This window comes from Blennius ocellaris (assembly GCF_963422515.1).
Source record: "Blennius ocellaris genome assembly, chromosome: 18".
NCBI classification, from domain to species: Eukaryota; Metazoa; Chordata; class Actinopteri; order Blenniiformes; family Blenniidae; genus Blennius; species Blennius ocellaris.
In genome coordinates, this window is record NC_137667.1 from 15141686 (window position 1) to 15155299 (window position 13614).

The following is a 13614-nucleotide window of genomic DNA, read 5'->3' on the forward strand; positions in this document are numbered from 1 at the left end:
GTGTGAGGCAAAGTGACAAGAGAGCAGTCTTTTAAAAAAGGCTTTTCACTCGCAGGGATAATGTCAAGATCGTATATTTTCTGTGGGACTGAAAAAGCAAACACACTGTTTAAGAGGTAGTTGTTAAATGATACTGAAGTTAGATTTCCCTGCTGTTTGTTTCCACTCACACCACTCAAATAGGGCCATAGGGGGAAAAAAAAGAGTCTTTGACTTTTTATTTTGAATATCTAATGATAGATCTTAGTTCCTCCGGTTATCTTTCTTTTTCAATTTCTCACTTTTTAGTGTTTCTTTGTTTAGCTAATTAAAAGCTTAATCTGTGTGCTTTAAGATACATGCAACCTGTAAGTTAACTGTACTTTACATTTCTTGTGTCTTTTTTAATCACAATAAGAAATCAAATTTTTCTGAAAACTGTAAAAAAAAAAATGAAGCTTTAAATTATAGTGATACTTATCTGTTAACAAAGCAATTATACTTTTGACTAAATTCAAGGTTGTTCATTTTCATTTTCTTTCTACATGAATGCATGCACATTTTTTTCTGTAGACAACAGTTTAAAGATCGGTTGCATCTGATATGACTCGGACTGAGACTCGCTGCTTACGTAGCATTATTGAAACAGCCCTGTACTGACAAAACGTTTTGCTTTCACCGAGGCATTAGGGTTTTTGTAAGAGCGCTTTAAGTTGCTCCTTGCCAGAGTTGACCCTTGTGACCTATTCATTTGAGCAGAATTAACTGCCCTTGCCAGATGAAAAGACAAACAAAAACCACAGAAGTGAGCTCACGCTGGCACCAAAATCAATAGGCCTATTTTGTATTTCTTTTTTGTGTCACTCTCCCCATTGAATAAGATATGATGGCCATATTGATTGATGCAACACAGGACTTGAATTTTAAAACTGCACACTGTGTAAATGTGGCTTGAACTATATTTGGATTATTTTGTGGGAAACAAGCAAGCTCACTTACTGGATACGTTTAAGTGGGTAATCATGTGTTGACTGTGCATTAAGTCCCATTGTATAGATTTTTATTTTTTTAATATTAACCCTGTTTCTTTTTTTCTTTTTTTTTTTTTTTGATTTTGTGAGATCCTGGCTCCTATGTTGGCTCACACTACACAATCATGGAAATGAGGACAAGTACTTAAGTAATTATCATAATTTTATGCAGCTTTGTGTTCCGTGGGAACTGGTTCAGTGTCGCGCGGCATGTAACAGGGGACCGGATAAAATGTAGGACTTTGCCCTGGAATGTCGAGCCAAGGCCTAAATTCTGACCCCATCTCGCCTGTTCTCTTCGCCCTCTGTTTCTAGTCCTTACTGGCTAAATGTAATCATTGATGTCCTTTGCTTTGTTAAAAAAAAAAAAAAAAAAAAAAACAGAAACGACTGTCTGTCGGTTTTTGATTGAAAATGTGTTTTATGCATAATATCAGCAGATGTGATTCTGAAGAGGTTGACAGATTTTGATTAATTAATTGCTTTTAAGCTTTTCTGTTTGATCTATCTCTGATATCTGAGTGGACGGTTCCAAAAATGAGGTAGAGTCTGAAATAAATATTTCACTTTGGTGAGTCATGCATCTGTGATTTTTTTTCTGCCCCCTCCCCCCTCATCCTAACAGGTACACAGAGGGTTTGATCCTAGAGGATTGGGTTTGTGGGATATGGCCCAATAGCAGCAGCCCGTGATGCCGGACCATGACAGCGACTCCCTCCTGAACAGACAGACCAAGCGACGACGTGTGGACATCGGTGTTAAGAGGACCGTGGGTAGCACAGCCTCCTCCACAGCAGCAGCCACAACAGCAACCACTGATAATATTGCCCGCGCCAAAGCAGCCATTTTCAGTGCCATGAACTCTCTGAGCTCTCATTCTCACCACGGATCAGATACCGACTCCATGGAGTGCTCTGTAGTGCAGCCACATGGTGGGCCTGGCGTTGTATCAGCCAGTGACAGTGAGTCTAAGTCCAATGTACTCCGAAAGCTATTGAAGAGGGCCAACTCATACGAGGACACCATGATGCCCTTTCCTGGCACCACCATTATCTCGCAGCTTCTCAAGAATAACATTGCTAAAAATGGAGGAGGGGAAAGAGGAGACAGGGGTGACAGAGGGGAATCAGGCTTCCCCGGATCAGGGCTCTCTAATGCAAGTTCAGATGCTCCACAGGAGGATGCCTGCAGTAACTCCTCCCAGGACAGCACCCCGCAAGAGTGCTTGTCACCATTTGGTCGTCCTCCCGGCTTGGCCTCTTTCGACATTGAACGACTAAATGACGAACACCTGCGTGCCAAGCGAGCCCGTGTAGAGAACATTATACGTGGCATGAGCCACTCGCCCAGCGTGGTGGTACCTGCTGCTTCCCGCCACGAGCGTGACCATGAGATGGATCGAGAACGAGACATGGAGCTGGACTGCCCACCTCCCCAGTCTCAACAGCAGGCCCCCAGCAGCCCACGGGGAGGCGAAGTGTGCAGTCGAGAGAACAAGCGCAAACAGCGCCTGCCTCAGCAGCAGCAGCAAAGCTTCACCCAGCTGGTGTGTCAGAGAAAGGAACAGAAGCAGGAGGAGCGGCGACAACTCAAGCTGCAGCTCGAGGACATGCAGAAACAGCTACGGCAATTGCAGGAGAAGTTCTTTCAGATCTATGACTCAACCGATGACTCAGAACACAATGACCTCCACAATGACATAGGAAACATGTCGGAGGACAGCCCAGGTAGATCTGACAATGGCGCGGATGACCGGGGTGGCGATGATATGCGATCTGACAATGAGATGTCTGACCTGGACCCAGGCCATTTCCTAGACAGGGCGCGGGCTCTGCTTCAGGAGCAGGCTCTGCTTGCTGATCGAGAGAAGCCAAGAAGAGATGGGCTTGGTCGGAGCAAAGGACCAGGGGGTCCTGGTTCCTCTATGCATGCTGAAGGTAAACAGCTGGCTGAAACACTGAAACAGGAACTTAACTCAGCCATGACTCAAGTGGTCGACACAGTTGTTAAAGTGTTCGCCAAGCCTCCACGCCCTACACCTCAGCAGGCCTTCCCTCCACTTTCCATACCTCCTGAAAGGTTTTCAAATGCTGCCAATGGGGACAACCCCAACTTTCATACCGCCAACCAGAGGCTGCAGTGTTTTGGCGATGTCATCATTCCCAATCCACTTGACTCATTCGCTAGCATGCCCGGTATTCCAGGAGCCACCAATGACCAAACTGAGGCACTGCCCTTGGTTGTGAGAAAGACACCAAGTGATCACCATCACCAGTCTTCAGCGGTGGGTGCCCACGGTGGTCACCACCACCCCGCTCTTCACCCCTCGTCACTCTCTGCCTCCATGGGATTCAGTCCCCCCTCCTTTAGACATCCCTTTCCATTGCCTCTCATGGCCTACCCCTTCCAGAGTCCCCTTGGTGCTCCGCCAGGTGGTTATGGAGGGAAAGATCGTTCCTCACCAGATTCCATGGACCTGTCCAGGGAAACCACCAGCCTGAGGACCAAGATGACAGGTCATCACCTGGCCCACCACCATCGCTCTTGTTCACCAGCACACCCGGGCAGCACGGCTGAAGGACTCTCCCTGTCCCTCATCAAGTCTGAGTGCAGTGATCTCCAGGACATGGCTGACATCTCACCCTACTCAGGCAGCAATGTATCCTTTCAAATGTGAAGGTGGTGTATGTGTAGGCTTTATGGAGTGTGTAAGGATTTCAACAAAGGTGTATATAAGTGACTGTGATGTTTTCACCCTGCGTAGTTCAGTTCAGACAGCTCATGTCTAAGTAAGCTGGGGGAAAAAATCTGCTATCAAGTGGTAATTCCCCACAGAGACAGGTGCAAAGCATTGTACCTGTACTCTTTTCTAACAAAGAGTTAAAAATCAAATATTTTGGAGTCTTTTTGAAACTAGCCTAAGAAACTGAGAAATTGTTGATGAATCACTTTTCCTCCCACTGCTGTTCTCCTCTCCATTGTACTGCACTGTTGTATGTATTTATTTTTATACTCATACCTCTTTCTTCTCACAGTGCCATCCAACCGTTTCTTCCATCTTCAAACCTAAGTGCTTTAAAAGCTTTCTTGTCACATATCACTTACTCGTTCCCCACGACATTTACTGCCCCAATTCTCTTTATTAAAAAAATAAATGGCCTGAAAGAAGAGCGATAGCATCCTAAAAGTTGGCACACAATGGTGTTATATAGCCCACCTTATAGTTTAACCCCAGTGTGCCCCAATCATGCCCTGCAGATAAAGAGGCTATCCCCTATGGGAGGCTCAAATTGAATCCCCTGGAGACTCGGGACGAATAGCTTAAACAGATACATTCACTCCCTTCTCCGTTTCCTCTATACCTCCTTAGTTCCTAAGTATTCAACACACTCAACCCTTATGAAAGTTTGATTTGTGGCTATCCTGATGAAAACACTGCCTTTGGAGTCATTAACATTCTTTACACAGTGGATAAAATCCACCTTTGTCTTTATACCTTTAGTGTATATACTGGTTAAGTGAAAATGTGTACCTAACACTTTTACTCCCTTGCCTTTGTGTTCACCTGAGTACCCAGCCTGTGTGTGTGTGTGTGTGTGTGTGTGTGTGTGTGTGTGTGTGTGTGTGTGTGTGTGTGTGTGTGTGTGTGTGTGTGTGTGTGTGTGTGTGTGTGTGTGTGTGTGTGTGTGTGTGTGTGTGTGTGTGTGTGTGTGTGTGTGTGTCACAAAAGGTTTGCCTGAGGACTCTGGAAAGATGTATATTTATGATTGCTTGTGTTTTCTCTTGTGTTCCTCTTATCATCTATCGCTGTTGTAAAAAGCCCACAATCATTGCCGTTTCTTTTCTCTTTTTTTCATTTCATAAAGATCTGTCAACAGCCCGGGGGGCCCTTCGGCTGTTGCTTGGCAGCCAAATACTTCTTTTTTTGTTTTCCCTCCCTGCAAACCCCCCCTCTCTCTGTCTTTTCTTTGAAGCGGACGTTAACAGGTGTTTGCAGCGAGCTGTTTATCTTTCATTACCTCGCCTTGTCTTGTCTTCTGACCCAAGGGTGAATGCTTTCCAGAGATCCATAATCCTTTGCTTCTACGGGCTCCCGATGGAGGGATGAAAAGAGAAAAGGGAGAAAGAGAGACTGAGAGAGACTGAGAGAAAGTAGAAAACAATCAAACAATAACCACATATGCCAGATGCTGTGGCTTTCATTGTAGCATTTATAAATTCAGGGCATTAACAGATGTACTCCCCTAAATGAAAAGAATAGCCAGACACATATCCACATGTCCTGTTTTTTTCATCTTTCATTTTTGATTCTCAGTTCATTTCTCCGGCTTAAGTTTGGCATTTATAAAATAGCTACATATATATTTATAGTGTGTTCTTTTTTTTTCTATCATGACATTTAAGAATCAGTATATTTGCATGTGTCTGTAGGGTTGGCATTTTTTTGTTGTTGTTATTGCAAAATTCCCGATATTTCCAAGCTTCAGAAGTCGGCAACAGCTTGTCAGACATTTTGCGAGGTGCGTTCAAGTTCACCAGCTCTGGGCAGCATTATGGAGCAGATGGCTGCTATCAATTTCCTCATTTGTTCACAGTCTGACTCCAAATTTTCTTGTCCTTACACCTGGAATTAGGAAGTGTCGCAGCTATTTTCCTCTCATGACTTTGGGCTTTGGGGAAGTGTTGTGAGAATGATGATGTCTTGTCAGATGTGGCAGGCAAACAGTGGGCCAGCTGGTATGAGTGCACCATCATGACAAAATAATAGCCTTGCACGCCACCCCTAAGTCCAATCACAATTACATTTGCAAGCTGTGAGTGAATTGGAGATGAAAATGTCTCATTAGGAAATATGAAGCTTCTTAATTGGTGGCTGAAGGGAGGTGATATTGTCTTTATAGCTTGAGAGGTAAAATCCCAACGTCTTTGTCTTAAAATAATTTTTAATCTCAGCGATAAGGGGGAAAGCAATGCCGATCCTAACTGAAAAAGCAAATACAAATTAATCTAAGTGTAAGTGTGCAGCTTTACCAGCAACAAATCCCAACTTGCGTCGCTGAAAAAGAGTTCTCTTTTTCCGTGTCTCTCCCTCTCCCTTGCTCTGTCTGAGGATCCATTGTATCCCCTCCACTTGGAGCAGATGGTGTGGTGTGGAAAGTGAAGTGCTGCTCTTTTGGCCAGGCCTGACAGAGTAACACCAGTCTGCCAGGGTTTCCCCCACAAGACCCTCGCTGCGTATACAACTAACTCTCTCTCTCTCGCTCACTCTCTCTTACTGAATCAGACAAAGTAGACAGGGTCTTTAAGGAGCCAACCCAGCATGGTTCAGCATTTGCTGGCTTTGCTGTGTAACCCTGAGGCCAAGGGCAATCCAATCTAGCAGCTGATGCCTTCTTCCCACTCTATAGTTACAGCTACATCTGGACACTTGACTGATTTTAACGATCCGAGCCACCTCTGAACGTCGTAAATAACGTCGGGCAATGTATTTTGCCCACTCAGGTGCAAACAGTCTTCATGAAAACTTAAGGCCATATCTTGGGTGTGATTTAAATCCCTGTCTTGCTCCAGCTTGATGAAAACCCTTGTTGAAACAGCCCGAGGTTTTAACATGTGCCCCGCCCCCATCCCTGTTCCCTTTTCAATGTCTTATCCCCCAGATTGATATTATCAAATGCATTATACGGCAGTTAATTCACCATGGAAATGGCTTGGGCCGTTCGGCGGCGCAGATGTGTTTCAGTCTCCTCATCACTGGCAGAGTCCAAAGCCTCAGAGCCTCTCGTCTCCTTCTCCTCCTCCTTCTTTTGCTCCTCCAAGGGTTTGGCAGCGGCAGAGTGGCTAGGGGGGGGGGTTGGTAGGGGTGGAGCAGAGGGAGGAGGAGGGGGATGTAATTGAAGGCTGGAACCATGCTATCCCTCAAGGTGCCCCCACCAGCCCATCTCCCTCCATCTTCACTGCTGCTCAATCCAGGCCATCCATTAGGAAGACAAGGCCTATGACATGTATTTGAATAAGGTCTGTGTGAGTAGGAGAAGATTTTTCATGCTGCTTGGGACAGTGTTTGGGAATATCTCCTAGACCTTGTTTTTGTCACTGATATGAAGCCAACATCACACAGTCATATTCGGGCTTGGCATGTGCCGTAGCCAAGCCATTAGGCCTTCTTGCCCGTCACTGGCGTTAACTGCTGTCTTTGTCTGTGATATGCAAATGTCTCCTTTTTTCTTCTTCCTTTTTTTTTTTTTTGGGTGGAGGTTAGCGCAGGGTGTAGGCAAAGGCGTTTGCTTGCTTTGACTGTGAAATGAGCTCCTTATGTAAAAACATCGGCTGTCGTGCTGGCCAGCGTTTTATTTACCGTGACACACTCACACCTGATACGGACAATGATAATTGCAAGCAAATGGTTTTGCTCCTTCAGCCCCCCCCCCCCCCCCCCCCCCCCCCAACCCTTCAACCCTCCCTTCATGCCTAACTGGAAATTTTGGTTACCCATCATCCAAATGATTATCTTTTTTCCTAGCTTGTCATCAAATATCAGCAATTACATACTTCTATCTACATTTTCTAGATGTAACTGATGTTTTTTGTCCCGTTCCAAACAACTATTGTCCTTAATGGTTGCCATTTTCAGATCCAAGAAGGTCTTTCGCCCAATCACCTGAAGAAGGCCAAGCTCATGTTTTTCTACACCCGCTATCCAAGCTCCAACATGCTCAAGATGTTTTTTTCTGATGTCAAGGTGAGTTAAAACATGCTCTTCATCTGCCGTATATTACTTTTGCATATTTTCCCCATAATTCTTCAATATATCCTTTTTTTTAAATTAGGTAAATTATTATACTAATTTCTTGGACCTTCATCTGTTCGAATGTGTTTTTGTCACATCTAACAAGTATATGGACAGATACAAACTTACAACTCTGTCATTCATCGCTTCTTCCTTATTTACTTTAATCATGCCTGCTTGTAGTTTAGGGAAGTTTGATTTATTAACTATGATCCTCAAGCTTCAGTTGGGGTAAACAGCTTCTCCTTGTCATAAAATGAAGTCCTTTTCCCCTCCGACTAACTTATGGCTTTATGCAAAAGATGAAAGAAGAGAAAGTTGAATGGTTTGCATGAGGGAGCTGAAGAGCAAATGAGTATTCTAAAGATAAAGAGTGGGATGAGTAATGCAGGATGAAGATGGCAGAGAGGAGGATGGAGCCTAGAGATGGAGGAGTGGCTATTTGAGCAGGTGTAGGGAGGAATGGTTTGGTGGAGGGAGGGGCAATGGGAAAGAGTTCAATTCGGGGGAACATGGCAAAGGATAAGCACCGGGAGTCATAAAACAATGCACCATACAGTATATACGCCGTACAAAAACACAACAACAAAAACACAATGGCCATTGTAGTGAATGCAATCAAGTTTGTTTGTTTGCCCGCATGTGTGTGTGTGTGTGTGTGCGTGTGTGTGTGTGTGTGTGTGTGTGTGTGTGTGTGTGTGTGTGTGTGTGTGTGTGTGTGTGTGTGTGTGTGTGTGTGTGTGTGTGTGTGTGTGTGTGTGTGCCCCTCTTGGACCATACGGAGGGGTAAACACTGTGACAGATCCAGGCCATCTTATTCAAATCAGAAGATAAAGGTTCTCTTTTCTCCCAGCTGCCCCCTCTGTATGCCATCACCACCAACCATGACTTGCAGCTCACGTGACTTCCAATGAGGAGTTCATTGGGTAGCTTGAAAACGAGGCACATGTTGCTGGAGCAGGTTGGCGTCTATACGTGTTGATTAGAATTGAGTAAAATAAAGCACTCCATATCACAGCGTCACACTAAAGTGACTGTCGTTGGCCCACTGCAAATGGTGTCAAGGTTTTAACTAATTTGGCTTCACTTAACTGATCATGGAGGGGTCCTGATCGTGGGTGACCTCATGAGATGCTGTAACAAGGTCAAGATATTTAAGGGGATTATGAGTCATGTTGGTTTGTTTTTATTTGCAGCAGAGAACAATGGACTCAAGCTGTAAGTTGGTAGACATGTATGGGAATGAGACTGACGATCTCATTAAATTCAGCCACCACGGCCTTTTCGCGAGTGGCTGTTCTTAGACAAAAGTCTTGAAGGCTAATCGGGTCTTGACTAATCAGGTCTGAACTGTCAAGAACCTAATGAACGTGGGAAGTGGGCTGCCTTAACAACTGGGAGACGCGGTTCTTGTTGTTCCCCTCAATTAAGCCCCTTTCAGGACCATTGTGACTTTTTATTGACTTTTGGTGTTTTTGAAATGTTTTGACACTTGTGTCATAATACCATTGTTGGCGCTTATAATTACAGAGTCCCTCCACTAGCTTTAAGACCTCCTATTGTTCAGGATATTGTTTTGAAGGGGTGTGTAATAATACCACATTACCGGTAATTGAAAGATTAATCAAACATATTCACTCAATTAATAAAGTCAGATAAAGTTGGTTGGCTTTGTAAAAAGACAATTTAGATGTTCATTGGGGCGGCTCGTTGTTTTTTGGGGTTTTGTTTTTTTAAACGGGCACAACCTGCTTCATTTGTCCACCTCTTTGGGCTTAAAAAAAAAAAAAAAATTATCAGTTTTTTGGTCCAGTCATGTGCTGCGAAGTCGCGGAGGTCAGGAGGGTTTTCCCTTTTTCTATATGCCATTCCTTCTCTTTTCTTTTTTTCGCTGATGGTGTGGCATGGTATGTGTGCCTCGGCGGGGCCAGGGAGAAAGAAAAGCCAGTGGCTGGATTTTGAGTCACAGCAGTAACAAAAGCCCGCTTTCCAGGGCCACTTTTTGTGTGCAGTCAGCCAATAGGCAGCCAGAGATTATCTCCCACAATTCACTCCTGCGAAAACAGGAAACGTTGGAAAGCCCTGATGACTGTGAAGGGGCTTACGAGGGAGAGAGAGAGAGAGAGAGAGAGAGAGAGAGAGAGAGAGAGAGAGAGAGAGAGGGAGGCCCGCACAGACTTCTGTCTTCCTGCTCGCCTCTCTGTTCGTCATTCTGGATGGAGCTTAGCACTCTGAGGTCATCTGTGTCCCTTCTGTCCAATGTTGACCACTATGTCAGAGAAAGTGTTGGTGAGAGCTACAGTTAGGATTGTTTTTTTTGTTTTTTTTTATCCAAACGATCCAAATGCTCTTCAGCTAAACATCCAAACAAACCAAAGCAATTTCTTCCGGCTAAATTCTGTAGCAGTTTAAAAGTGTACAACTGCCAGTCCCGGCACCTGAATACTGATATGGTTTAGACGGAGGAAGCCTTCCTGCTCTCCTATTCTGGACTTAAGTGTGTGTCTGTACATGAACGGGTGCAAGTGTGTGTGTGTGTGTGTGTGCGCCACTTTCTATCTTGTGCTGTTAGCACTAAGCACTGACCTTTCACAGGCTCTTGAGTGTGAGTGTGAGAAACACGCTTTCACTGTCTCTCTCTCATCTGCCCTCTCAGCCGGGCGCGCACACACACACACACACACACACACACACACACACACACACACACACACACACACACACACACACACACACACACACACACACACACACACACACACACACACACACACACACACACACATTTCCTACTGCATCTCATGTCTGTGCCGGCTGACCCCTGCCAGCTCTGATTAAGGAGGTGCAGTGATGTGCTCCTTTGAACCGATTCCCTCCTTTTACACTGAACACACTCGTCCTTAGCCGCTATCAGGGGGTCTCTGTCCCCCACCAGCAACTTAATGAACCAAGACTGCTGGCAGCTGCGGGGGGACTTGCCAAAATTGAATCCCTGAGTGTTTTGAGTGCAGTCACTGCAGCCGTAATATAATTTAGTGCGTTTACCTTTACCTATGGTAAATTGTATATATTTTGAGTGGTTTGTTCTGCAATGAGCCCAGTTTGGCTGCGCATGGCCCTAATACATCTTCCCTTGCGCTGTCGGTATAATAAAGTAATCTTTGTCCAAAGTGACAAATGTATTCGTCACTTGGGTGCAGTGACATCAAAGGTCTCCTGCATGAGTGATGGCAACTCTTACGCCGACTTTAATCTCAGTATGTGGTGCTGAGACTTGCATGCTCTCAGATGCATCTGCACACGCGCGTACACGCGCATATGTGCACATACGCGCGCTCGCATGGATCAACACTAAATGAATGAAGTCTCAAACTCGCACCTGACAGGACTTGCTCGGATCTCACACAAAAGGGAAAGTTTGTGCTAAACTGACAACTTAAGAAAAAAAAAAAAAAAAAAAAAACACACAACCCCGGTGTGTTTGTTCACCCCTCAGTCCCACTGTCTGCCACATTGTGTGTGTTTAAGAATAGCACCATGCAGCCCATGTATTTGTAAGTGTCAGTAGTTTGTTTGTTTGACACTCCGATGTCACGACCCCAGCTTGCTGACTGCTCACGTTCCGACCCTCCACCCCCCCTCCCTCCACTACCACCGCCACCACCAGAGAAACACCATTGTCCAACGGCGCTGACCTGCACCCAGCCCCCCCTTCCACCCCCCCCCCCACTCCCTCCCTCTTTTCCCCGTTTATGCTCACCCTGCACTTTAGGACAGCCGCCATGCTGCCCCTCCTCTCGTCCGACACACACCCTCCCCAAGCCCATGCCAAACAATGTCGGGCGGACTTAGTCTTTTCAACTGCACCATTATGTCATCCGCTGATCATTCCAGAAAGGCACGGCCCACTCCTTGCCATCCCGTCTCACCTTGGGCCAACCATTTCGCTCCCTCTGATTCGCCAACTTTTATGCCTGTTCTGTCCTATTACCTCACCCTCCCAACTTCATGTGCTTGCGTGTGTTTGACTGCCATCCCAGATCACGGCGAGTGTGTGCGTCTGTGTTGTCGAACAATAGCCAGAGTCTAATCTCCATGTCAAAACCGCTCTGCCTCCCCAGCGAGCAGTCCGCTCAGCGTTTAGTAGCGTTTTGTCCCCCCATTCTTCCAGCGCCACAGAAAGAGCAGAGGGGAGGGAGGATTGAAGGCCTCTGTGTTTGTCCATGTGTCACACTGTGTGTGTGTGTGTGTGTGTGTGTGTGTGTGTGTGTGTGTGTGTGTGTGTGTGTGTGTGTGTGTGTGTGTGTGTGTGTGTGTGTGTGTGTGTGTGTGTGTGTGTGTGTGTGTGCGTGTGTGCGTGTGTGTGTGTGTGTGTGTGTGTGTGTGTGTGTGTGTGTAAAAACAGTGACGGTGGTTTGGATTCCAAAAATTTTGAGAGCAGAACATTTTGTTGGAATGTGACGCATCTGAGACGTGCTTTCAATTGTTTTAAGGGACTTTCATACTGACTGTTAAACGCAGTGCAAGAATGCGACGGTCCTCATCTTCTTTCCCAAACCCCCCTGATGTCCTTATCTATTGGTATGACTGTTCAGACAGTGTGTTTTCACGACTGCGACCAGGCGGGGAAAAAAAGAGACCGGGACCAGCCAAGGCTCTTAATAGGTTTACCTCACACTAACAGCGAAGCAGCGCAGATCAGATAGCCACAGTCTTCTCTCCAGCGCTTATCATCTCTGTCTTACACGCCTCTCCTCCTTTTTCTGCTCATTTTCTTCGGTTTTCTTTCCGTGTGGGAGGTGCAGAGAGGGGAGGAGAATCAGGGTGTAATTGGTGAACGGGGTTAAGTACATGTTTGAGCCCCCTGCGGGCCAGGGCGCTTCAGATGATGACTTAATCGTTTTTCTGGTCAATTATGTGTTTGCGGTCTCACCCCCTCTTTTCCACCTCTCCCTCCACTCTCAGGGTTATGATAGGGGGAGGTCTGCTCCCAGTGGGGAAGATGAACCACACACACACACACACACACACACACACACACTCTCCCCCACTCTTGCGTTTCTCCACACACACACACACACACACACCCTCCTTTCTTGCTGTCTGGCTTAATATCTCTATTATCTTCTCTCCCTCGACAACATGTGCTCTCTCTTGTGCTCATCTTTTATCTTTCAGTTTCTTTGCAACTCATCTCACACCTCCGCTCACTGATATGAAATGACATCCCCTCTGCTCCTTCTTTGCCCCTTGAGGTTGAAGTCAGGCGCTTAATACAGTGCAAAACGTCCCAGCGTCCTCTTGTATAATGTTTGTACGGAGCATATCGATGGATCCCACTTGCTTCAATTCCAAATGTCTTCGGATATTAAGTTACATCTGATCCCCTAAAAAGTCCTATGTCTGCTTCCAGTTTAACCGCTGCATAACCTCGCAGCTGATCAAGTGGTTCAGCAACTTCAGAGAGTTCTACTACATCCAGATGGAGAAGTTTGCCCGCCAGGCCATCAACGACGGCACCACCGGAGCCGAGGAGATGTCCGTCAGCCGCGACTGCGAGCTCTTCCGAGCTCTCAACATGCACTACAACAAGGCCAACGATTTTGAGGTAAACACCGACCGTTTCAAATAATTCACCACGAACTGAACAGGACAAGCTGCGTGTGCTCATCGAGAGGAGAAGCTGAGAGCAAAAGCGGTCCAAAAAAAAAAGAAAGAAAAAAAAAAGTCGAATAATCACCTGATACCTCGTGATGCGGACGGGTAGAGTGACACCATCTCACTTTGTTCTCTCTGACACTGCCTTACCGTCTC

The 13614-nt window shown here is 45.9% G+C and overlaps 1 protein-coding gene across 1 annotated transcript in view; it reads left to right on the forward strand.

The window, feature by feature from the left end:
• Nucleotides 1-1701: 1701 nt before the first annotated feature.
• Nucleotides 1702-13614, forward strand: part of prox1a (prospero homeobox 1a) — a gene marked incomplete at both ends in the record, with an annotated part of 24580 nt that continues 12667 nt past the window's right edge. Inside the window, 3 exons of the mRNA XM_080514506.1 lie at nt 1702-3669; nt 7645-7752; nt 13214-13408. Coding sequence (XP_080370632.1) covers nt 1702-3669; nt 7645-7752; nt 13214-13408 — 2271 coding nt within the window. The remainder of the gene's footprint in view (nt 3670-7644; nt 7753-13213; nt 13409-13614) is intronic.